The sequence below is a fragment of the Eucyclogobius newberryi genome, unplaced genomic scaffold, assembly GCF_026437365.1.
Source record: "Eucyclogobius newberryi isolate DKJ021-1_F unplaced genomic scaffold, fEucNew1.0.hap1 SCAF_45, whole genome shotgun sequence".
NCBI classification, from domain to species: domain Eukaryota; kingdom Metazoa; phylum Chordata; class Actinopteri; order Gobiiformes; family Gobiidae; genus Eucyclogobius; species Eucyclogobius newberryi.
The window spans coordinates 528,653-554,769 of NW_027316112.1; the positions used below are offsets into that span (position 1 = coordinate 528,653).

Sequence of the window (26,117 nt, forward strand, 5' to 3'; positions counted from 1 at the left end):
CCTCCTCCAGAGAGTCCTGAGGAGAGAGGTCAGAGGTCAGAGGAGGAGCAGAGGAGGGCCAGAGGAGGAGCAGAGGGTCAGAGGAGGAGCAGAGGAGGAGCAGAGGAGGACCATAGGAGGGTCACAGGAGAAGAGGAGCAGAGGAGGGTCAGAGGAGGAGCAGAGGAGACGCAGAGGAGAAGGAGGAGCAGAGGGTCAGAGGAGGACCATAGGAGGGTCAGAGGAGGAGCAGAGGAGGGTCAGAGAAGCAGAGGGTCAGAGGGGGGTCAGAGGAGAAGAGGAGCAGACGGTCAGAGGAGGAGCAGAGGGTCAGAGGAGGAGCAGAGGAGAAGAGGAGGACCATAGGAGGGTCACAGGAGAAGAGGAGCAGAGGAGGGTCAGAGGAGGAGCAGAGGGGGGTCAGAGGAGGGTCGGAGGAGGAGCAGAGGAGGGTCAGAGGGTCAGAGGAGGAGCAGAGGAGGAGCAGAGGAGGGTCAGAGGAGGGTCGGAGGAGGGTCGGAGGAGGAGCAGAGGAGGGTCAGAGGAGGGTCGGAGGAGGGTCGGAGGAGGAGCAGAGGAGGGTCAGAGGGTCAGAGGAGGAGCAGAGGAGGAGCAGAGGAGGGTCAGAGGAGGGTCGGAGGAGGAGCAGAGGAGGGTCGGAGGAGGAGCAGAGGAGGGTCAGAGGGTCAGAGGAGGAGCAGAGGAGGAGCAGAGGAGGGTCAGAGGAGGGTCGGAGGAGGAGCAGAGGAGGGTCAGAGGAGGAGCAGAGGAGGAGCAGAGGAGGGTCGGAGGAGGGTCGGAGGAGGAGCAGAGGAGGGTCAGAGGGTCAGAGGAGGAGCAGAGGAGGAGCAGAGGAGGGTCAGAGGAGGGTCGGAGGAGGGTCGGAGGAGGAGCAGAGGAGGGTCGGAGGAGGAGCAGAGGAGGGTCAGAGGAGGAGCAGAGGAGGAGCAGAGGAGGGTCAGAGGAGGGTCGGAGGAGGAGCAGAGGAGGGTCAGAGGGTCAGAGGAGGAGCAGAGGAGGAGCAGAGGAGGGTCGGAGGAGGGTCGGAGGAGGAGCAGAGGAGGGTCAGAGGAGGGTCGGAGGAGGGTCGGAGGAGGAGCAGAGGAGGGTCAGAGGGTCAGAGGAGGAGCAGAGGAGGAGCAGAGGAGGGTCAGAGGAGGGTCGGAGGAGGGTCGGAGGAGGAGCAGAGGAGGGTCGGAGGAGGAGCAGAGGAGGGTCAGAGGGTCAGAGGAGGAGCAGAGGAGGAGCAGAGGAGGGTCAGAGGAGGGTCGGAGGAGGAGCAGAGGAGGGTCAGAGGAGGGTCGGAGGAGGGTCGGAGGAGGAGCAGAGGAGGGTCAGAGGGTCAGAGGAGGAGCAGAGGAGGGTCAGAGGGTCAGAGGAGGAGCAGAGGAGGAGCAGAGGAGGGTCAGAGGAGGGTCGGAGGAGGGTCGGAGGAGGAGCAGAGGAGGGTCAGAGGAGGGTCGGAGGAGGGTCGGAGGAGGAGCAGAGGAGGGTCAGAGGGTCAGAGGAGGAGCAGAGGAGGAGCAGAGGAGGGTCAGAGGAGGGTCGGAGGAGGGTCGGAGGAGGAGCAGAGGAGGGTCGGAGGAGGAGCAGAGGAGGGTCAGAGGAGGAGCAGAGGAGGAGCAGAGGAGGGTCAGAGGAGGGTCGGAGGAGGAGCAGAGGAGGGTCAGAGGGTCAGAGGAGGAGCAGAGGAGGAGCAGAGGAGGGTCAGAGGAGGGTCGGAGGAGGGTCGGAGGAGGAGCAGAGGAGGGTCAGAGGAGGGTCGGAGGAGGGTCGGAGGAGGAGCAGAGGAGGGTCAGAGGGTCAGAGGAGGAGCAGAGGAGGAGCAGAGGAGGGTCAGAGGAGGGTCGGAGGAGGGTCGGAGGAGGAGCAGAGGAGGGTCGGAGGAGGAGCAGAGGAGGGTCAGAGGGTCAGAGGAGGAGCAGAGGAGGAGCAGAGGAGGGTCAGAGGAGGGTCGGAGGAGGAGCAGAGGAGGGTCAGAGGAGGGTCGGAGGAGGGTCGGAGGAGGAGCAGAGGAGGGTCAGAGGGTCAGAGGAGGAGCAGAGGAGGGTCAGAGGAGGGTCGGAGGAGGGTCGGAGGAGGAGCAGAGGAGGGTCAGAGGAGGGTCGGAGGAGGGTCGGAGGAGGAGCAGAGGGGGGTCAGAGGGTCAGAGGAGGAGCAGAGGAGGGTCAGAGGAGGGTCGGAGGAGGGTCGGAGGAGGAGCAGAGGAGGGTCAGAGGGTCAGAGGAGGAGCAGAGGAGGGTCAGAGGAGGGTCGGAGGAGGGTCGGAGGAGGAGCAGAGGAGGGTCAGAGGGTCAGAGGAGGAGCAGAGGAGGAGCAGAGGAGGGTCAGAGGAGGGTCGGAGGAGGGTCGGAGGAGGAGCAGAGGAGGGTCAGAGGGTCAGAGGAGGAGCAGAGGAGGAGCAGAGGAGGGTCAGAGGAGGGTCGGAGGAGGAGCAGAGGAGGGTCAGGGGTCATACCTTGGCGTACTTCTCGGCCTCTTCTCTCAGGTTTTTTGGGACGAGCTCGTGTCGTCCGTTTGTGACTGGACAGAAACAGTAAATAAGAGGTCAGAGGTCAGCCTGACCCTTCCACTGGAGCCAAAGACCACGAGGTCAGAGGTCAGGACAGATGCAACTTAATAATTTTACTGTTCCACATCTGTGACTGAAGCTTCTAGAGTGTTTTATTGGTTCTTTTTTTAACATTTGATTTAACACAATTCACTTCAGGTTTTGTCCTCGTAGTTCCAGCTTCATTAATATTCATAATAATATGAATAATCATGTTAATAACATTAATGATGTGACACTGACCTTCTCCGACCCAGCTCAGCTCCAGCTCAAAGGCTTTGTCTTTCACCTCGTCATGAACAATGTAGATTCTGAACACAAACAAGAGTCAGACTACAGCTCCCACAATGCACCACTGCACTCACATGGGAGGAGCTTCATGCAGCTCACACATGATCTTTGTGCTCTGGGGGGCGGGGTCTGTTTTACAGACTTAGTTTTGATGCCAATTTCAGGACAAAATGCATTATATCCAGTGTAGTGCAGATGTCGGCCTCTAGAGGGAGTTTGGACGTGGCACTTCCAGGTTTGAGGAGTTGTTGTTGTTGTTCTTATTGTCGTGGTGACACTCACATTTTGGCGACTTCTTTGAGCAGCTCTCGACACGTCATGTCTTTCATCTGAAACACAAAGTCTGGTTTCAAACACGTGACGTTCAGAGACTTAAACTCTTAGATCTTTAAAGTCTCTGACCTGAAGCTTCTCGATCTCTGTCTTTGCCGCTTGTTTAGCTTTTCCAATGGCACAGCCCCAGTAACCCTGAAACACACGGACATGAGCACGAGCACGAGCACGGGCACGAGCACGGACACGAGCGCGGACACGAGCGCGGACACGAGCGCGGACACGAGCACGAGCACGGACACGAGCGCGGACACGAGCACGAGCACGGACACGAGCGCGGACACGAGCGCGGGCACGAGCGCGGACACGAGCGCGGACACGAGCGCGGACACGAGCGCGGACACGAGCGCGGACACGAGCGCGGGCACGAGCGCGGACACGAGCGCGGACACGAGCACGAGCGCGGACACGAGCGCGGGCACGGGCACGGGCAGGAGCACGGACACGAGCACGGGCACGGGCACGAGCACGGGCACGAGCACGGGCACGAGCGCGGACACGAGCACGAGCACGGACACGAGCGCGGGCACGAGCGCGGACACGGGCACGGGCACGAGCACGGACACGAGCGCGGACACGAGCGCGGGCACGAGCGCGGACACGAGCGCGGACACGAGCGCGGACACGAGCGCGGGCACGAGCGCGGACACGAGCACGAGCACGGACACGAGCGCGGACACGAGCGCGGGCACGAGCGCGGACACGAGCGCGGACACGAGCGCGGACACGAGCGCGGACACGAGCGCGGACACGAGCGCGGGCACGAGCGCGGACACGAGCGCGGACACGAGCACGAGCGCGGACACGAGCGCGGGCACGGGCACGGGCAGGAGCACGGACACGAGCACGGGCACGGGCACGAGCACGGGCACGAGCACGGGCACGAGCGCGGACACGAGCACGAGCACGGACACGAGCGCGGGCACGAGCGCGGACACGGGCACGGGCACGAGCACGGACACGAGCGCGGACACGAGCGCGGGCACGAGCGCGGACACGAGCGCGGACACGAGCGCGGACACGAGCGCGGGCACGAGCGCGGGCACGGGCACGAGCGCGGACACGAGCGCGGACACGAGCGCGGACACGAGCACGAGCGCGGACACGAGCGCGAGCGCGGGCACGAGCGCGGGCACGAGCGCGGACACGAGCACGGACACGAGCGCGGACACGAGCGCGGACACGAGCACGAGCGCGGACACGAGCACGAGCACGGGCAGGAGCACGGACACGAGCGCGGGCACGACGCGGACACGAGCGCGGACACGAGCGCGGGCACGAGCGCGGACACGAGCGCGGACACGAGCACGAGCGCGGACACGAGCGCGGGCACGAGCACGGGCACGGGCAGGAGCACGGACACGGGCACGGGCAGGAGCGCGGACACGAGCGCAGACACGAGCGCGGACACGAGCGCGGACACGAGCGCGGGCACGAGCACGGGCACGGGCACGAGCACGGACACGAGCGCGGACACGAGCGCGGACACGAGCACGAGCGCGGACACGAGCACGAGCGCGGACACGAGCGCGGACACGAGCGCGGGCACGAGCGCGGACACGAGCGCGGACACGAGCGCGGACACGGGCACGAGCACGGACACGAGCACGGGCACGAGCACGGGCACGGGCACGAGCACGGGCACGAGCGCGGACACGAGCACGAGCACGGACACGAGCGCGGGCACGAGCGCGGACACGGGCACGGGCACGAGCACGGACACGAGCGCGGACACGAGCGCGGGCACGAGCGCGGACACGAGCGCGGACACGAGCGCGGGCACGAGCGCGGGCACGGGCACGAGCGCGGACACGAGCGCGGACACGAGCGCGGACACGAGCACGAGCGCGGACACGAGCGCGAGCGCGGGCACGAGCGCGGGCACGAGCGCGGACACGAGCGCGGACACGAGCGCGGACACGAGCGCGGACACGAGCGCGGACACGAGCGCGGGCACGAGCACGGGCACGGGCACGGGCAGGAGCGCGGACACGAGCGCGGACACGAGCGCGGACACGAGCGCGGACACGAGCGCGGGCACGAGCGCGGGCACGAGCACGGGCAGGCACGAGCGCAGACACGAGCGCGGACACGAGCGCGGACACGAGCGCGGACACGAGCGCGGACACGAGCGCGGACACGAGCGCGGACACGAGCACGGGCACGACGCGGACACGAGCGCGGACACGAGCGCGGACACGAGCGCGGACACGAGCGCGGACACGAGCGCGGACACGAGCACGGGCAGGAGCACGAGCACGGGCACGGGCAGGGGCACGAGCACGGACACGGGCACGGGCAGGAGCGCGGACACGAGCGCGGACACGAGCACGGGCACGAGCGCGAGCACGGACACGGGCACGAGCACGAGCGCGGACACGAGCGCGGGCACGAGCGCGGACACGAGCGCGGACACGAGCGCGGACACGAGCACGAGCACGGACACGAGCACGGGCAGGAGCACGGACACGAGCACGGGCAGGAGCGCGGACACGAGCACGGGCACGGGCAGGAGCGCGGACACGAGCGCGGACACGAGCGCGGGCACGAGCACGGGCACGAGCACGGGCACGAGCACGAGCACGGACACGAGCACGGGCACGAGCGCGGACACGAGCACGGGCACGAGCACGGACACGAGCACGGGCAGGAGCGCGGACACGAGCGCAGACACGAGCGCAGACACGAGCGCAGACACGAGCGCGGACACGAGCGCGGGCACGAGCACGGGCACGAGCAAGTGCACGAGCGCGGGCACGAGCGCGGACACGAGCGCGGGCACGAGCGCGGGCACGAGCGCGAGCACGAGCGCAGACACGAGCGCGGACACGAGCGCGGACACGAGCGCGGACACGAGCGCGGACACGAGCGCGGACACGAGCGCGGACACGAGCGCGGACACGAGCGCGGACACGAGCACGGACACGAGCACGGACACGAGCACGGGCACGGGCACGAGCACGGGCACGGGCACGAGCACGGGCACGGGCAGGAGCACGGACACGAGCGCGGGCAGGAGCGCGGACACGAGCGCAGACACGAGCGCAGACACGAGCGCAGACACGAGCGCGGACACGAGCGCGGGCACGAGCACGGGCACGGGCACGAGCGCGGACACGAGCGCGGACACGAGCGCGGACACGAGCGCGGGCACGAGCGCGGGCACGAGCGCGGGCACGAGCGCGGGCACGAGCACGGACACGGGCGCGGGCAGGAGCGCGGACACGAGCGCGGACACGAGCGCGGACACGAGCGCGGGCACGAGCGCGGGCACGAGCGCGGGCACGAGCGCGGGCACGAGCGCGGGCACGAGCGCGGACACGAGCGCGGACACGAGCGCGGACACGAGCGCGGACACGAGCGCGGACACGAGCGCGGACACGAGCGCGGACACGAGCGCGGGCACGAGCACGAGCACGGGCACGAGCACGGACACGGGCGCGGGCAGGAGCGCGGACACGAGCGCGGACACGAGCGCGGACACGAGCGCGGACACGAGCGCGGGCACGAGCGCGGGCACGAGCACGAGCACGGGCACGGGCACGGGCACGAGCGCGGACACGGGCGCGGGCAGGAGCGCGGACACGAGCGCGGACACGAGCGCGGGCACGAGCGCGGGCACGAGCGCGGGCACGAGCGCGGGCACGAGCGCGGGCACGAGCGCGGACACGAGCGCGGACACGAGCGCGGACACGAGCGCTGACACGAGCGCGGACACGAGCGCGGACACGAGCACGGGCACGGGCAGGAGCGCGGACACGAGCGCAGACACGAGCGCGGACACGAGCGCGGACACGAGCGCGGACACGAGCACGGGCACGGGCACGGGCAGGAGCGCGGACACGAGCGCAGACACGAGCGCGGACACGAGCGCGGACACGAGCGCGGGCACGAGCACGAGCACGGGCACGAGCACAAGCACGGACACGAGCACGGGCAGGAGCGCGGACACGAGCGCGGACACGAGCGCGGACACGAGCGCGGACACGAGCGCGGACACGAGCGCGGACACGAGCGCGGACACGAGCGCGGACACGAGCGCGGACACGAGCGCGGACACGAGCGCGGACACGAGCACGGACACGAGCACAGTCTTTACTAAAACTCCACTTCAGAGGGTCAGGGGCCCCCAGAGGATCAGGGGGCCCCCAGAGGATCAGGGGCCCCCAGAGGATCAGGGGCCCCCAGAGGATCAGGGGGCCCCAGAGGATCAGGGGGCCCCCAGAGGATCAGGGGCCCCCAGAGCATCAGGGGCCCCCAGAGCATCAGGGGCCCCCAGAGGATCAGAAAAATGCATTGAGAAAAGAAACTGCAAAATAAAAGTGATGGTAGAATGAGGTCAAGAGTGTAAAGGGAAGTAACAGTGTTGGCCACGCCCACTGTTACTGCGGCCAATCCAATGTCGGCCATATTGGATCACAGCTAAGCATGACTCAGCAGTTTGACCAAACATGAACTTTTACAAACATCTGGAGTGAGACTTCCGTGTTACCGACTCTGAGCCGTAGAGAACATTATGTCCAAGACTTGACCACAGGGGTCATAAGGTCATAGAAGGACAGCGGGCGAGGGCCCCTCAATGCCGCTTGCGGCTCATGTTTTGATGCAGAGGAAGAGTTTCTCACGTATGAGATTCCAGAAGGATCCACCATGTAGAGCTGAGGCCCATCGTCCTTGTCATACGAGCCCAGGATGAAACTGTAACATAAAGAACACAGGTCAGCAGCAGCACACTGACCGCAGCAGCAGCAGCAGCACACTGACCGCAGCAGCAGCACACTGACCGCAGCAGCAGCACACTGACCGCAGCAGCAGCACACTGACCGCAGCAGCAGCACACTGACCGCAGCAGCAGCAGCAGCACACTGACCGCAGCAGCAGCAGCAGCACACTGACCGCAGCAGCAGCAGCAGCACACTGACCGCAGCAGCAGCAGCGCACACTGACCGCAGCAGCAGCAGCAGCACACTGACCGCAGCAGCGCACACTGACCGCAGCAGCGCACACTGACCGCAGCAGCGCACACTGACCGCAGCAGCGCACACTGACCGCAGCAGCGCACACTGACCGCAGCAGCAGCAGCGCACACTGACCGCAGCAGCAGCAGCGCACACTGACCGCAGCAGCAGCGCACACTGACCGCAGCAGCAGCGCACACTGACCGCAGCAGCAGCGCACACTGACCGCAGCAGCAGCGCACACTGACCGCAGCAGCAGCAGCGCACACTGACCGCAGCAGCAGCAGCAGCACACTGACCGCAGCAGCAGCAGCGCACACTGACCGCAGCAGCGCACACTGACCGCAGCAGCGCACACTGACCGCAGCAGCAGCGCACACTGACCGCAGCAGCAGCGCACACTGACCGCAGCAGCAGCGCACACTGACCGCAGCAGCAGCAGCGCACACTGACCGCAGCAGCAGCGCACACTGACCGCAGCAGCAGCAGCGCACACTGACCGCAGCAGCAGCAGCGCACACTGACCGCAGCAGCAGCAGCGCACACTGACCGCAGCAGCAGCGCACACTGACCGCAGCAGCAGCAGCGCACACTGACCGCAGCAGCAGCAGCAGCAGCAGCAGCAGCAGCAGCAGCAGCAGCAGCACACTGACCGCAGCAGCAGCACACTGACCGCAGCAGCAGCACACTGACCGCAGCAGCAGCACACTGACCGCAGCAGCAGCACACTGACCGCAGCAGCACACTGACCGCAGCAGCACACTGACCGCAGCAGCACACTGACCGCAGCAGCACACTGACCGCAGCAGCACACTGACCGCAGCAGCACACTGACCGCAGCAGCAGCAGCACACTGACCGCAGCAGCAGCAGCAGCACACTGACCGCAGCAGCAGCAGCAGCACACTGACCGCAGCAGCAGCAGCAGCACACTGACCGCAGCAGCAGCAGCAGCACACTGACCGCAGCAGCAGCACACTGACCGCAGCAGCAGCAGCAGCACACTGACCGCAGCAGCAGCACACTGACCGCAGCAGCAGCACACTGACCGCAGCAGTAGCAGCACACTGACCGCAGCAGTAGCAGCACACTGACCGCAGCAGTAGCAGCACACTGACCGCAGCAGCAGCAGCACACTGACCGCAGCAGCAGCAGTAGCAGCACACTGACCGCAGCAGCAGCAGTAGCAGCACACTGACCGCAGCAGCAGCAGTAGCAGCACACTGACCGCAGCAGCAGCAGTAGCAGCACACTGACCGCAGCAGCAGCAGTAGCAGCACACTGACCGCAGCAGCAGCAGTAGCAGCACACTGACCGCAGCAGCAGCAGTAGCAGCACACTGACCGCAGCAGCAGTAGCAGCACACTGACCGCAGCAGCAGTAGCAGCACACTGACCGCAGCAGCAGTAGCAGCACACTGACCGCAGCAGCAGTAGCAGCACACTGACCGCAGCAGCAGTAGCAGCACACTGACCGCAGCAGCAGTAGCAGCACACTGACCACAGCAGCAGTAGCAGCACACTGACCGCAGCAGCAGCAGCAGCACACTGACCGCAGCAGCAGTAGCAGCACACTGACCACAGCAGCAGTAGCAGCACACTGACCGCAGCAGCAGTAGCAGCACACTGACCGCAGCAGCAGCAGCACACTGACCGCAGCAGCAGTAGCAGCACACTGACCGCAGCAGCAGTAGCAGCACACTGACCGCAGCAGCAGCAGCAGCAGCACACTGACCGCAGCAGCAGCAGCAGCACACTGACCGCAGCAGCAGTAGCAGCACACTGACCACAGCAGCAGTAGCAGCACACTGACCGCAGCAGCAGTAGCAGCACACTGACCGCAGCAGCAGCAGCACACTGACCGCAGCAGCAGCAGCACACTGACCGCAGCAGCAGTAGCAGCACACTGACCGCAGCAGCAGCAGCAGCAGCACACTGACCGCAGCAGCAGCAGCAGCACACTGACCGCAGCGTTGTTCTTATAGTGAGTGTTCTGACCTGCAGCCGAAGGGCCGGACGGCGCTGTACAGCGTGTAGGCGTGAACATACATGGCCACGCGCTCCGACAGGTGCTGCACAAACAAACACTTTAAATGAGCCGTAATGACATCCACCTGGAGAAGTGTCAATCATTTACATAAAACAGATGTATCGTCTTTATTTAATGAATTGATACAATCACGGTGTTGCGGGCGTGTCTTTACCTTCAGGGGAATGTCGTGTCCGTAGTTTGATCTGAAGTTTGACGCTTCGTCTCGAGCCACTTCTGCCAAAGAACGAGCGTCGGCGAGTAAACCAGCGACCGCCTGTGAAGAGCCACACTACAGCCCGTGAAGAGCCACACTACAGCCCGTGAAGAGCCACACTACAGCCCGTGAAGAGCCACACTACAGCCAGAGAAGAGCCACACTACAGCCAGAGAAGAGCCACACTACAGCCAGAGAAGAGCCACACTACAGCCAGAGAAGAGCCACACTACTTCGTGCTTCTCTCTTAAACTTGATCGAGTGTGAAATGTGTTTGTAGTGTGTTTCCATGGTGATGTCAGGGTATCATCACCATGGAGACAGTGGGTGTGGTTACCATGCCGACGTGTCTGTCGATGTTGAAGATGCGTTTGTTTGATCCTTGTTCATAAAGTTTGGAGAGAACCAGCTTCTCCACTCCGAACACCACTCCATCTTTACAGCGGATCCCGATCGCAGTACTGAGGGAAAGTACACACAAAGTACTTCAAATACACAGTCACATGACCCCGATGGCAGTACTGAGGGAGTACACAGAGTACTTGAAGAGTACCTGCTGTTCTCCACCGCCTTCATGGCATACTCCACCTGGAACACGCGTCCATCAGGGGAGAAGGTGGAGGCCGACAGATCGTACTGAAAACACACACATGAGGATGAAGAATACTACGAATACTACAAATACTACAAATACTACAAATACTACAAATACTACGAATACTACGAATACTACAAATACTACGAATACTACGAACACAGAGTTAGTCATCAAAACCAATTCATTCCGTTTGTGCAAAAGTGAATGTTTAACAAAAGTATATTTGTACTTTAATGTTTCCAAAAGAGCTTTAATCATGTTGTTCAGCAACGTTTAAAATATTTTAGAAACAAACGAGGCTTTTGTCAGATTCTTTCATTTATAAAACATAATATATACTTTCATTCTATATATCATGTTTCAAAGCTTTAGTTTTTCACATGAAACAGTTTGTTTCGTTTTCGTTTGTCACTTAGCTTTAGCCTGTTAGCATTAGCATTTTGTTACTGAATGTTTTATTTAAGTGCAAATGTTTCATTATAAAGTTCACATTCATCCGGGACAGACTCGAATAAGAGGTTGAGTCTTTTCGGGGGCTTTACCCGGGTAAATAAAGGTTCATAAACAAAGAATAAATAAATAAATAGCTTTAGCTTGTCAGCATTAGCATTAGCCTGTTAGCTCGCTGTGACTCAGCAGCAGCTCGCAGTCCGCGGCTGAGCTGAAATAAACACTCAGAATCAACACATTTAACATAATCCGGGCCAAAGGGAGCTGAAGTCAGGACAGAGCCGGGACAGAGCCGGGTAGAGCCGGGTAGAGCCGGGTAGAACCGGGACAGGACAGAAACTCACCCCGGTGCCGATGGAGCTCATCCTCACTGTGTCACTGACTGCGCAGGCGCACTGCACACATGAGGTGAAAAGACCTCCGTGTGGACAGAAGCGGTACTGCAGCTGCACGTCCCTGTGTCAGATGCCCTCCCATCATCATGTTTTGATTGAATTAAATATTTAATTTACAAAAAACGGCGTCATTTTAACAATGATTATGTTTGTGACTGAATTATATAGACCAGGACCAGGACCAGGACCAGGACCAGGACCAGGACCAGGATCACGATCGTTATTTTTATGATCTATTTTTATGTGAAAAATGTAATGTGAACATCACTTCCTCATTATGGATTTAAACATTGAAATATCACTATCTGCTCATGTCAATCATCAGCAGGACAAATCCTCCATAAACTCAGAAACGACCTCATGTTACACTTTTATTAGTGATTTTTTAAATTGTCTTTGGTGACAACAAAATACATAAAATAAGACATCAGCAAATAAAACAGGAATGATCTACAATATAGTTTACACCAGGTCTAAACCAGGACTAAACCAGGACTAAACCAGGACTAAACCAGGTCTAAACCAGGTCTAAACCAGGACTAAACCAGGACTAAACCAGGTCTAAACCAGGACTAAACCAGGTCTAAATCAGCACTAAACCAGGACTAAACCAGGTCTAAACCAGGTCTAAACCAGGACTAAACCAGGTCTAAACCAGGACTAAACCAGGTCTAAACCAGGACTAAACCAGGACAAAACCAGGTCTAAACCAGGACAAAACCAGGACAAAACCAGGTCTAAACCAGGTCTAAACCAGGTCTAAACCAGGACTAAACCAGGTCTAAACCAGGTCTAAACCAGGACTAAACCAGGACTAAACCAGGACTAAACCAGGTCTAAACCAGGTCTAAACCAGGTCTAAACCTGGTCTAAACCAGGTCTAAACCAGGTCTAAACCAGGCCTTCAGTTAGACCTAATCCTGAAGCTGACGTGTGGACAAATGAAACAAACAGAAAAGTTGGTCTAAATTCAAAGTATTTTAATAAGTTTTAATGTAAAATTTACAGAAAAGTAAAAATGAGAAATAATAAAGTGTAAAAGGCAAGTCATGCTTCTGTGGTTTATTTTTACAGACATCGAACACATCGACTTCAGTCGGACATAATCTAGGCCTCGAGAAAACCGTTTACTCCAGGACCTGCAGCTGCGTCAGACCCGGTTTAGACCTGGTTCAGACCCGGTTCAGACCCACTTTAATTACACAGCTCTTCTAAAACCTTTTGTGCAGCGTCAGACCAGAGCCAGGACCAGAACGAGCACCAGAGCCAGAGTCAGAACCAGAGCCAGAGCCAGGACCAGGACCAGCACCTTTTAGAAGATTTGACCCTTTGAAATGAGGGAGGGGCTTTCAGAGAGACAGACTCCGCCTCCTCCAGGAAGAGTTCTGATTCAACAAAAAAGTGTAATTTTAAACAAAATATCATAAATGTGGCCCTGAAACAGGAAATGTAGCAAAATATGAGACCATTAAACCCAGTCCAGACCCCGGTCCTGACCCCGGTCTAAAGGTGTTTAGAGCCGGGTGCATGGCAGAGTTTGTTCTAAGTGTTTCCTTTTAGAACTCCCAGACAGCTCTGCAACAACTGAAGGTTCCCCTGAAACAACCAGAGAGAGAGAGAGTCAAACCAGAGAGAGAGAGAGAGAGACAGACAGACAGACAGACAGACAGACAGAGAGAGAGCGAGAGAGCGAGAGCGAGAGAAGAGTTTGGACCTTGGCATGTTTGAGCTCCAGCTCTGCCAGCTCCACCAGGTTCTTCCTGAACGCAGACACTCTCCTCGTCTTAAAGTCGATCAGCTCTGAACCAGAAAACAAACAAAGGATCTGATCAAGAAGAGAAGAACATCATTACCCGCCATCTACCCGTCATGTGCCCGCCATGTGCCCGTCATGTGCCCGTCATGTACCCGTCATGTACCCGTCATGTACCTGTTATGTGCCCATCATGTACCCGCTATGTGCCCGCCATGTGCCCGTCATGTACCCGTCATGTACCTGTTATGTGCCCATCATGTACCCGCTATGTGCCCGCTATGTGCCCGTCATGTGCCCGTCATGTACCCGTCATGTGCCCGTCATGTGCCCGTCATGTGCCCGCCATGTGCCCGTCATGTGCCCGTCATGTACCTGTTATGTGCCCATCATGTACCCGCTATGTGCCCGCCATGTGCCCGTCATGTGCCCGCCATGTGCCCGTCATGTGCCCGTCATGTGCCCGTCATGTACCCGTTATGTGCCCATCATGTACCCGCTATGTGCCCGTCATGTACCTGTTATGTGCCCATCATGTACCCGCTATGTGCCCGCCATGTGCCCGTCATGTACCCGTCATGTGCCCGTCATGTGCCCGTCATGTACACGTCATGTGCCCGTCATGTGCCCGTCATGTACCCGTCATGTACCCGTCATGTGCCCGTCATGTACCCGTCATGTACCCGTCATGTACCCGTCATGTACCGTCATGTACCGTCATGTGCCCGTCATGTGCCCGTCATGTACCCGTCATGTACCCGTCATGTGCCCGTCATGTGCCCGTCATGTACCCGTCATGTGCCCGTCATGTGCCCGTCATGTGCCCGTCATGTGCCCGTCATGTACACGTCATGTGCCCGTCATGTGCCCGCCATGTACACGTCATGTACACGTCATGTGCCCGTCATGTGCCCGTCATGTGCCCGTCATGTGCCCGTCATGTGCCCGTCATGTACCCGTCATGTGCCCGTCATGTGCCCGCCATGTACACGTCATGTACACGTCATGTACACGTCATGTGCCCGTCATGTGCCCGTCATGTACACGTCATGTACCCGTCATGTACCCGTCATGTGCCCGTCATGTGCCCGTCATGTGCCCGTCATGTGCCCGTCATGTACCCGTCATGTACCCGTCATGTGCCCGTCATGTGCCCGTCATGTGCCCGTCATGTACACGTCATGTACCCGTCATGTGCCCGTCATGTGCCCGTCATGTGCCCGCCATGTACACGTCATGTACACGTCATGTACCCGTCATGTGCCCGTCATGTGCCCGTCATGTGCCCGTCATGTGCCCGTCATGTGCCCGTCATGTGCCCGTCATGTGCCCGTCATGTGCCCGCCATGTACACGTCATGTACACGTCATGTGCCCGTCATGTGCCCGTCATGTACAAGTCATGTACCCGTCATGTGCCCGTCATGTACACGTCATGTACCCGTCATGTACACGTCATGTACACGTCATGTGCCCGTCATGTGCCCGTCATGTGCCCGTCATGTACACGTCATGTACACGTCATGTGCCCGTCATGTGCCCGTCATGTGCCCGTCATGTACACGTCATGTGCCCGTCATGTGCCCGTCATGTACCCGTCATGTACCCGTCATGTGCCCGTCATGTGCCCGTCATGTGCCCGTCATGTACACGTCATGTACCCGTCATGTGCCCGTCATGTGCCCGTCATGTGCCCGCCATGTACACGTCATGTACACGTCATGTACCCGTCATGTGCCCGTCATGTGCCCGTCATGTGCCCGTCATGTGCCCGTCATGTGCCCGTCATGTACCCGTCATGTGCCCGTCATGTGCCCGTCATGTGCCCGCCATGTACACGTCATGTACACGTCATGTGCCCGTCATGTGCCCGTCATGTACACGTCATGTACCCGTCATGTGCCCGTCATGTACACGTCATGTACCCGTCATGTACACGTCATGTACACGTCATGTGCCCGTCATGTGCCCGTCATGTGCACGTCATGTACACGTCATGTGCCCGTCATGTGCCCGTCATGTGCCCGTCATGTACACGTCATGTACCCGTCATGTGCCCGTCATGTGCCCGTCATGTGCCCGTCATGTACACGTCATGTACCCGTCATGTGCCCGTCATGTGCCCGTCATGTGCCCGCCATGTACACGTCATGTACACGTCATGTACCCGTCATGTGCCCGTCATGTACACGTCATGTACCCGTCATGTGCCCGTCATGTACACGTCATGTACCCGTCATGTACACGTCATGTACACGTCATGTACACGTCATGTGCCCGTCATGTGCCCGTCATGTACACGTCATGTACACGTCATGTGCCCGTCATGTGCCCGTCATGTGCCCGTCATGAGCCCGTCATGTACACGTCATGTGCCCGCCATGTCAAGATAGGAAAAATAAAAAAGGCTCAGTGTAATAAACGTGTCTGGAATTTTCTGACCCCTCCCTGACCTCTGACCCCTCCATGACCTCTGAACCCTCCATGACCTCTGACCTTGCTTGGCGCTGTCAGAGATCTTCTCAAACTTGTGGCAGCAGAGCTGTTGGCTCGTCTCGGCCTGAAGAACGTCTCTGTTCTTTGCTCGTGCTTTGTCCAGAGCTTTGTTTGCATTTTCATAATCCACCAACGCTCGACTTCTCCGATACAGAAGGTCCTGAAAACAACACGCCATGAGAACACGCCATGAGAACACGCCATGAGAACACGCCATGAGAACACGCCATGAGAACAAGCCATGAGAACACGCCATGAGAACACGCCATGAGAACAAGCCATGAGAACACGCCATGAGAACACGCCATGAGAACACGAGAACACGCCATGAGAACACGCCATGAGAACAAGCCATGAGAACAAGCCATGAGAACACGCCATGAGAACACGCCATGAGAACACGAGAACACGCCATGAGAACACGCCATGAGAACAAGCCATGAGAACACGCCATGAGAACACGCCATGAGAACACGAGAACACGCCATGAGAACACGCCATGAGAACACGAGAACACGCCATGAGAACACGCCATGAGAACACGAGAACACGCCATGAGAACACGCCATGAGAACACGAGAACACGCCATGAGAACACGCCATGAGAACAAGCCATGAGAACACGCCATGAGAACACGCCATGAGAACACGAGAACACGCCATGAGAACACGCCATGAGAACACGAGAACACGCCATGAGAACACGCCATGAGAACACGAGAACACGCCATGAGAACACGCCATGAGAACACGAGAACACGCCATGAGAACACGCCATGAGAACACGCCATGAGAACACGCCATGAGAACACGAGAACACGCCATGAGAACACGCCATGAGAACACGAGAACACGCCATGAGAACACGCCATGAGAACACGCCATGAGAACACGAGAACAAGCCATGAGAACACGCCATGAGAACACGCCATGAGAACACGAGAACAAGCCATGAGAACACGCCATGAGAACACGCCATGAGAACACGAGAACAAGCCATGAGAACACGCCATGAGAACACGCCATGAGAACACGCCATGAGAACACGCCATGAGAACACGCCATGAGAACACGAGAACAAGCCATGAGAACAAGCCATGAGAACAAGCCATGAGAACACGCCATGAGAACACGCCATGAGAACACGAGAACAAGCCATGAGAACACGCCATGAGAACACGCCATGAGAACACGCCATGAGAACAAGCCATGAGAACACGCCATGAGAACACGCCATGAGAACACGCCATGAGAACACGAGAACACGCCATGAGAACACGCCATGAGAACACGCCATGAGAACACGAGAACACGCCATGAGAACACGCCATGAGAACACGAGAACACGCCATGAGAACACGCCATGAGAACACGAGAACACGCCATGAGAACACGCCATGAGAACACGAGAACACGCCATGAGAACAAGCCATGAGAACACGCCATGAGAACACGCCATGAGAACACGCCATGAGAACACGAGAACACGCCATGAGAACACGCCATGAGAACACGCCATGAGAACACGAGAACACGCCATGAGAACACGCCATGAGAACACGAGAACACGCCATGAGAACACGCCATGAGAACACGCCATGAGAACACGAGAACACGCCATGAGAACACGCCATGAGAACACGCCATGAGAACACGAGAACACGCCATGAGAACACGCCATGAGAACACGAGAACACGCCATGAGAACACGAGAACACGCCATGAGAACACGCCATGAGAACACGCCATGAGAACACGCCATGAGAACACGCCATGAGAACAAGCCATGAGAACACGCCATGAGAACACGCCATGAGAACACGAGAACACGCCATGAGAACACGCCATGAGAACAAGCCATGAGAACAAGCCATGAGAACACGCCATGAGAACACGCCATGAGAACACGAGAACACGCCATGAGAACACGCCATGAGAACAAGCCATGAGAACACGCCATGAGAACACGCCATGAGAACACGAGAACACGCCATGAGAACACGCCATGAGAACACGAGAACACGCCATGAGAACACGCCATGAGAACACGAGAACACGCCATGAGAACACGCCATGAGAACACGAGAACACGCCATGAGAACACGCCATGAGAACAAGCCATGAGAACACGCCATGAGAACACGCCATGAGAACACGAGAACACGCCATGAGAACACGCCATGAGAACACGAGAACACGCCATGAGAACACGCCATGAGAACACGAGAACACGCCATGAGAACACGCCATGAGAACACGAGAACACGCCATGAGAACACGCCATGAGAACACGCCATGAGAACACGCCATGAGAACACGCCATGAGAACACGAGAACACGCCATGAGAACACGCCATGAGAACACGAGAACACGCCATGAGAACACGCCATGAGAACACGCCATGAGAACACGAGAACAAGCCATGAGAACACGCCATGAGAACACGCCATGAGAACACGAGAACAAGCCATGAGAACACGCCATGAGAACACGCCATGAGAACACGCCATGAGAACACGAGAACAAGCCATGAGAACACGCCATGAGAACACGCCATGAGAACACGCCATGAGAACACGCCATGAGAACACGCCATGAGAACACGAGAACAAGCCATGAGAACAAGCCATGAGAACAAGCCATGAGAACACGCCATGAGAACACGCCATGAGAACACGAGAACAAGCCATGAGAACACGCCATGAGAACACGCCATGAGAACACGCCATGAGAACAAGCCATGAGAACACGCCATGAGAACACGCCATGAGAACACGCCATGAGAACACGCCATGAGAACACGCCATGAGAACACGAGAACACGCCATGAGAACACGCCATGAGAACACGCCATGAGAACACGAGAACACGCCATGAGAACACGCCATGAGAACACGAGAACACGCCATGAGAACACGCCATGAGAACACGAGAACACGCCATGAGAACACGCCATGAGAACACGAGAACACGCCATGAGAACAAGCCATGAGAACACGCCATGAGAACACGCCATGAGAACACGCCATGAGAACACGAGAACACGCCATGAGAACACGCCATGAGAACACGCCATGAGAACACGAGAACACGCCATGAGAACACGCCATGAGAACACGAGAACACGCCATGAGAACACGCCATGAGAACACGCCATGAGAACACGAGAACACGCCATGAGAACACGCCATGAGAACACGCCATGAGAACACGAGAACACGCCATGAGAACACGCCATGAGAACACGAGAACACGCCATGAGAACACGAGAACACGCCATGAGAACACGCCATGAGAACACGCCATGAGAACACGCCATGAGAACACGAGAACACGCCATGAGAACACGCCATGAGAACACGCCATGAGAACACGCCATGAGAACACGCCATGAGAACACGCCATGAGAACACGAGAACACGCCATGAGAACACGCCATGAGAACACGCCATGAGAACACGCCATGAGAACACGAGAACACGCCATGAGAACACGCCATGAGAACACGCCATGAGAACACGCCATGAGAACACGCCATGAGAACACGAGAACACGCCATGAGAACACGCCATGAGAACAAGCCATGAGAACACGCCATGAGAACACGAGAACACGCCATGAGAACACGCCATGAGAACACGCCATGAGAACACGAGAACACGCCATGAGAACACGAGAACACGCCATGAGAACACGAGAACACGCCATGAGAACACGAGAACACGCCATGAGAACACGCCATGAGAACACGAGAACACGCCATGAGAACACGCCATGAGAACAAGCCATGAGAACACGCCATGAGAACACGCCATGAGAACACGAGAACACGCCATGAGAACACGCCATGAGAACACGCCATGAGAACACGAGAACACGCCATGAGAACACGAGAACACGCCATGAGAACACGCCATGAGAACACGAGAACACGCCATGAGAACACGCCATGAGAACACGCCATGAGAACACGAGAACACGCCATGAGAACACGCCATGAGAACACGAGAACACGCCATGAGAACACGCCATGAGAACACGCCATGAGAACACGAGAACACGCCATGAGAACACGCCATGAGAACACGAGAACACGCCATGAGAACACGCCATGAGAACACGAGAACACGCCATGAGAACACGCCATGAGAACACGCCATGAGAACACGCCATGAGAACACGCCATGAGAACACGCCATGAGAACACGCCATGAGAACACGCCATGAGAACACGCCATGAGAACACGCCATGAGAACACGCCATGAGAACACGAGAACACGCCATGAGAACACGCCATGAGAACAAGCCATGAGAACACGCCATGAGAACACGCCATGAGAACACGCCATGAGAACACGCCATGAGAACACGAGAACACGCCATGAGAACACGCCATGAGAACACGAGAACACGCCATGAGAACACGAGAACACGCCATGAGAACACGCCATGAGAACACGAGAACACGCCATGAGAACACGCCATGAGAACACGCCATGAGAACACGCCATGAGAACACGAGAACACGCCATGAGAACACGCCATGAGAACACGCCATGAGAACACGCCATGAGAACACGCCACGAGAACACGCCACGAGAACACGCCACGAGAACACGAGAACACGCCATGAGAACACGCCATGAGAACACGCCATGAGAACACGAGAACACGCCATGAGAACATGAGAACACGCCATGAGAACACGAGAACACGCCATGAGAACATGAGAACATGAGAACACGACACGAGAGCTGTCAAAGGCATGTGTCCCGCACAACTAAACCCCTCACACGCCTCGCCCGGCCCTCACACGCCCTCACACGCCTCGCCCGGCCCTCACACGCCTCGCCCGGCCCTCACACGCCCTCACACGCCTCGCCCGGCCCTCACACGCCTCGCCCGGCCCTCACACGCCCTCACACGCCTCGCCCGGCCCTCACACGCCCTCACACGCCTCGCCCGGCCCTCACACGCCCTCACACGCCTCGCCCGGCCCTCACACGCCCTCACACGCCTCGCCCGGCCCTCACACGCCCTCACACGCCCTCACACGCCTCGCCCGGCCCTCACACGCCCTCACACGCCCTCACACGCCTCGCCCGGCCCTCACACGCCCTCACATAGAACATGTATAAGGCGTTGCCGTGGTGACGGGGCTGTACCTTGGCGGCCTGGGACTCTCTCAGATAATACTTGAGCAGATCGGCCAGTTTCAGATCTTCATCAGCCGCGACTCGGGCCTCGATTTTCTACAAAAGTCAAACATGAGCTTTTATTTCATCCATTTGAACATTTTTACAGGATTAAATGTTATTATTAAATATTATGATCAAAACTGACCCGAGTTTTCTCAAACAGCTCTGAGACTTTGAGGAAAAACCTGGAACACAAACACAAGAAAACAAACATATAAACATTAAAACATATAAATATTAAAACATATAAATATTAAAACATAAATATTAAAACATAAATATTAAAACATAAATATTTAAACATATAAATATTTAAACATAAAGTTCATGTTTAAATGTTTAAGTCAAACTCAAAAAGCAAAGACTAAATCTAAGACTGAAAATGGAAAATCTGACTTTAGTTTTCATTTAAAAACAGTGACTGCAGATGTAATGTGAGGTCCGGGGCCTCCGTGGGGTCCGGGGCCTCCGTGGGGTCCGGGGCCTCCGTGAGGTCCGGGGCCTCCGTGAGGTCCGGGGCCTCCTCGGGGTCCGGGGCCTCCTCGGGGTCCGGGGCCTCCGCGGGGTCCGGGGCCTCCGCGGGGTCCGGGGCCTCCGCGAGGTCCGGGGCCTCCGCGGGGTCCGGGGCCTCCGCGGGGTCCGGGGCCTCCGCGGGGTCCGGGGCCTCCGCGGGGTCCGGGGCCTCCGTGAGGTCCGGGGCCTCCTCGGGGTCCGGGGCCTCCGCGGGGTCCGGGGCCTCCGCGGGGTCCGGGGCCTCCGCGGGGTCCGGGGCCTCCGCGGGGTCCGGGGCCTCCGCGGGGTCCGGGGCCTCCGCGGGGTCCGGGGCCTCCGCGAGGTCCGGGAGAGAGTCAGAGAGGCATAGGGTCAGAGTCATAGGGTCAGAGTCATAGGGTCAGCGAGTCATAGGGTCAGAGAGTCATAGGGTCAGAGAGTCATAAGGTCAGAGGGTCAGAGAGTCATAGGGTCAGAGAGTCATAGGGTCAGAGAGTCATAAGGTCAGAGGGTCATAGGGTCAGAGAGTCATAAGGTCAGAGGGTCAGAGGGTCATAGGGTCAGAGGGTCATAGGGTCAGAGAGTCATAGGGTCAGAGAGTCATAAGGTCAGAGGGTCATAGGGTCAGAGAGTCATAGGGTTAGAGGGTCATAGGGTCAGAGAGTCATAGGGTCAGAGAGTCATAAGGTCAGAGGGTCAGAGAGTCATAGGGTCAGAGAGTCATAGGGTCAGAGAGTCATAGGGTCATAGGGTCAGAGAGTCATAGGGTCAGAGAGTCATAGGGTCAGAGAGTCATAGGGTCAGAGTCATAGGGTCAGAGTCATAGGGTCAGCGAGTCATAGGGTCAGAGAGTCATAGGGTCAGAGAGTCATAAGGTCAGAGGGTCAGAGAGTCATAGGGTCAGAGAGTCATAGGGTCAGAGAGTCATAGGGTCAGAGGGTCAGAGGTTCATAGGGTCAGAGAGTCATAGGGTCAGAGAGTCATAGGGTCAGAGAGTCATAGGGTCAGAGAGTCAGAGTCATAGGGTCAGACATAGGGTCAGAGAGTCATAGGGTCATAGGGTCAGAGGGTCGGAGAGTCAGAGGGTCGGAGAGTCATAGGGTCAGAGGGTCATAGGGTCAGAGAGTCATAGGGTCGGAGAGTCATAGGGTCAGAGAGTCATAGGGTCAGAGTCATAGGGTCAGAGTCATAGGGTCAGAGTCATAGGGTCAGAGGGAGGTGAAGACGGCTGAGACCGGACCAATCACAGCGCAGCATTGTGTGTGGTGTGGGCGGGGCATCGTACTTGCACAGTTCAGTTCCGTCTTGTGTTCCCAGAGTGTAAAGTGTGGAAGCGATTCTGTTGATGTCGTCTGCAGCGTCTGAAACACAAACCACACTTCCCATCATGCCCTGGGCTCACTTCCCATCATGCCCTGGGCTCACTACACTTCCCATCATGCCCTGGGCTCACTACACTTCCCATCATGCCCCAGGCGCAGGTCAGAGGTCAGAGGTCGTACTTTTGTGGGAGCGGATCATCCGGTCGGATTTGGCAGAAGCGTCTTTCACTCTGGTGTGATACTCCAACAGGAACGTCTTCTCGTGCTCGAAGAAGTCGTCCACGTCCTGGAAAAAAACTCAGTTCAAGCTCAGACTGAAGCTGAAGCTGAAGCTCAAGCTGAAGCTGAAGCTCAGACTGAAGCTCAGACTGAAGCTCAGACTGAAGCTCAGACTGAAGCTGAAGCTCAGGCTGAAGCTTAGACTGAAGCTCAGACTGAAGCTGAAGCTCAGTCTGAAGCTCAGGCTGAAGCTGAAGCTCAGGCTGAAGCTGAAGCTCAGGCTGAAGCTCAGGCTGAAGCTCAAGCTCAGGCTGAAGCTGAAGCTCAGGCTGAAGCTGAAGTTCAGGCTGAAGCAGAAGCTCAGGCTGAAGCTGAAGCTCAGGCTGAAGCTCAGACTGAAGCTGAAGCTCAGACTGAAGCTCAGACTGAAGCTGAAGCTCAGACTGAAGCTGAAGCTCAGGCTGAAGCTCAGACTGAAGCTGAAGCTCAGGCTGAAGCTTAGACTGAAGCTCAGACTGAAGCTGAAGCTCAGGCTGAAGCTTAGACTGAAGCTCAGACTGAAGCTGAAGCTCAGACTGAAGCTCAGACTGAAGCTGAAGCTCAGACTGAAGCTGAAGCTCAGGCTGAAGCTCAGACTGAAGCTCAGACTGAAGCTGAAGCTCAGGCTGAAGCTCAGGCTGAAGCTGAAGCTCAGGCTGAAGCTCAGGCTGAAGCTCAGGCTGAAGCTGAAGCTCAGGCTGAAGCTGAAGCTCAGGCTGAAGCTGAAGCTCAGGCTGAAGCTGAAGCTCAGACTGAAGCTGAAGCTCAGGCTGAAGCTCAGGCTGAAGCTGAAGCTCAGACTGAAGCTGAAGCTCAGGCTGAAGCTCAGACTGAAGCTGAAGCTCAGACTGAAGCTGAAGCTCAGACTGAAGCTCAGACTGAAGCTGAAGCTCAGACTGAAGCTCAGGCTGAAGCTGAAGCTCAGGCTGAAGCTGAAGCTCAGGCTGAAGCTGAAGCTCAGACTGAAGCTGAAGCTCAGGCTGAAGCTCAGGCTGAAGCTGAAGCTCAGGCTGAAGCTGAAGCTCAGACTGAAGCTGAAGCTCAGACTGAAGCTGAAGCTCAGGCTGACGTTGAAGCTCAGGCTGACGTTGAAGCTCAGGCTGAAGCTGAAGCTCAGACTGAAGCTCAGACTGAAGCTGAAGCTCAGACTGAAGCTCAGACTGAAGCTGAAGCTCAGACTGAAGCTCAGACTGAAGCTCAGACTGAAGCTCAGACTGAAGCTCAGACTGAAGCTGAAGCTCAGACTGAAGCTGAAGCTCAGACTGAAGCTCAGACTGAAGCTCAGACTGAAGCTGAAGCTCAGACTGAAGCTCAGACTGAAGCTGAAGCTCAGACTGAAGCTCAGACTGAAGCTGAAGCTCAGACTGAAGCTGAAGCTCAGGCTGAAGCTTAGACTGAAGCTCAGACTGAAGCTGAAGCTCAGGCTGAAGCTCAGACTGAAGCTCAGACTGAAGCTGAAGCTCAGACTGAAGCTGAAGCTCAGGCTGAAGCTTAGACTGAAGCTCAGACTGAAGCTGAAGCTCAGACTGAAGCTGAAGCTCAGACTGAAGCTGAAGCTCAGGCTGAAGCTCAGGCTGAAGCTGAAGCTCAGGCTGAAGCTGAAGCTCAGACTGAAGCTGAAGCTCAGACAGAAGCTCAGGCTGAAGCTGAAGCTCAGGCTGAAGCTGAAGCTCAGACTGAAGCTGAAGCTCAGACTGAAGCTCAGACTGAAGCTGAAGCTCAGACTGAAGCTCAGACTGAAGCTGAAGCTCAGACTGAAGCTCAGACTGAAGCTGAAGCTCAGACTGAAGCTCAGACTGAAGCTGAAGCTCAGACTGAAGCTCAGACTGAAGCTGAAGCTCAGACTGAAGCTCAGACTGAAGCTCAGACTGAAGCTGAAGCTCAGACTGAAGCTCAGACTGAAGCTCAGACTGAAGCTCAGACTGAAGCTGAAGCTCAGACTGAAGCTCAGACTGAAGCTCAGACTGAAGCTGAAGCTCAGACTGAAGCTGAAGCTCAGACTGAAGCTCAGGCTGAAGCTGAAGCTCAGGCTGAAGCTCAGGCTGAAGCTGAAGCTCAGGCTGAAGCTGAAGTTCAGGCTGAAGCTGAAGCTCAGACTGAAGCTCAGACTGAAGCTGAAGCTCAGACTGAAGCTCAGACTGAAGCTGAAGCTCAGACTGAAGCTCAGACTGAAGCTGAAGCTCAGGCTGAAGCTCAGACTGAAGCTCAGACTGAAGCTGAAGCTTAGACTGAAGCTCAGACTGAAGCTGAAGCTCAGACTGAAGCTCAGGCTGAAGCTCAGGCTGAAGCACAAGCTCAGGTTGAAGCTGAAGCTCAGGCTGAAGCTGAAGCTCAGGCTGAAGCTGAAGCTCAGGCTGAAGCTCAGACTGAAGCTGAAGCTCAGACTAAAGCTGAAGCTCAGGCTGAAGCTGAAGCTCAGGCTGAAGCTCAGACTGAAGCTCAGACTGAAGCTGAAGCTCAGGCTGAAGCTCAGACTGAAGCTCAGACTGAAGCTGAAGCTCAGACTGAAGCTCAGACTGAAGCTGAAGCTCAGACTGAAGCTCAGACTGAAGCTGAAGCTCAGGCTGAAGCTCAGACTGAAGCTCAGACTGAAGCTGAAGCTCAGACTGAAGCTGAAGCTCAGACTGAAGCTGAAGCTCAGGCTGAAGCTTAGACTGAAGCTCAGACTGAAGCTGAAGCTCAGACTGAAGCTGAAGCTCAGACAGAAGCTCAGACTGAAGCTGAAGCTCAGACTGAAGCTCAGACTGAAGCTGAAGCTCAGACTGAAGCTCAGACTGAAGCTGAAGCTCAGACTGAAG

General features: G+C 57.5%; 2 protein-coding genes across 2 annotated transcripts in view; both read right to left on the bottom strand.

Moving 5' to 3' along the window:
- Nucleotides 1-2,394: 2,394 nt before the first annotated feature.
- On the bottom strand, nucleotides 2,395-11,853 carry LOC140380206 (proteasome subunit alpha type-3-like). Its single transcript, XM_072464369.1, has 10 exons — nucleotides 11,749-11,853; nucleotides 10,910-10,992; nucleotides 10,694-10,817; nucleotides 10,315-10,416; nucleotides 10,109-10,182; nucleotides 7,780-7,852; nucleotides 3,224-3,289; nucleotides 3,104-3,150; nucleotides 2,774-2,841; nucleotides 2,395-2,502 (listed from the first exon to the last, which is right to left on the bottom strand). Exons 1-10 carry the CDS (start codon nucleotides 11,767-11,769, stop codon nucleotides 2,432-2,434), a joined length of 729 nt encoding a protein of 242 aa, XP_072320470.1. The 5' UTR covers nucleotides 11,770-11,853; the 3' UTR covers nucleotides 2,395-2,431.
- Nucleotides 11,854-12,758: 905 nt separating this feature from the next.
- LOC140380214 (sorting nexin-6) overlaps nucleotides 12,759-26,117 on the bottom strand; it is a 31,836-nt gene continuing 18,477 nt past the window's right edge. Inside the window, exons 8-14 of the mRNA XM_072464378.1 lie at nucleotides 23,242-23,347; nucleotides 23,025-23,100; nucleotides 21,393-21,432; nucleotides 21,215-21,301; nucleotides 16,048-16,207; nucleotides 13,514-13,599; nucleotides 12,759-13,395 (exon numbers count right to left, since the gene is read on the bottom strand). Of these exons, the coding sequence (XP_072320479.1) occupies nucleotides 13,342-13,395; nucleotides 13,514-13,599; nucleotides 16,048-16,207; nucleotides 21,215-21,301; nucleotides 21,393-21,432; nucleotides 23,025-23,100; nucleotides 23,242-23,347 (609 nt within the window). The 3' untranslated portion in view covers nucleotides 12,759-13,341. The remainder of the gene's footprint in view (nucleotides 13,396-13,513; nucleotides 13,600-16,047; nucleotides 16,208-21,214; nucleotides 21,302-21,392; nucleotides 21,433-23,024; nucleotides 23,101-23,241; nucleotides 23,348-26,117) is intronic.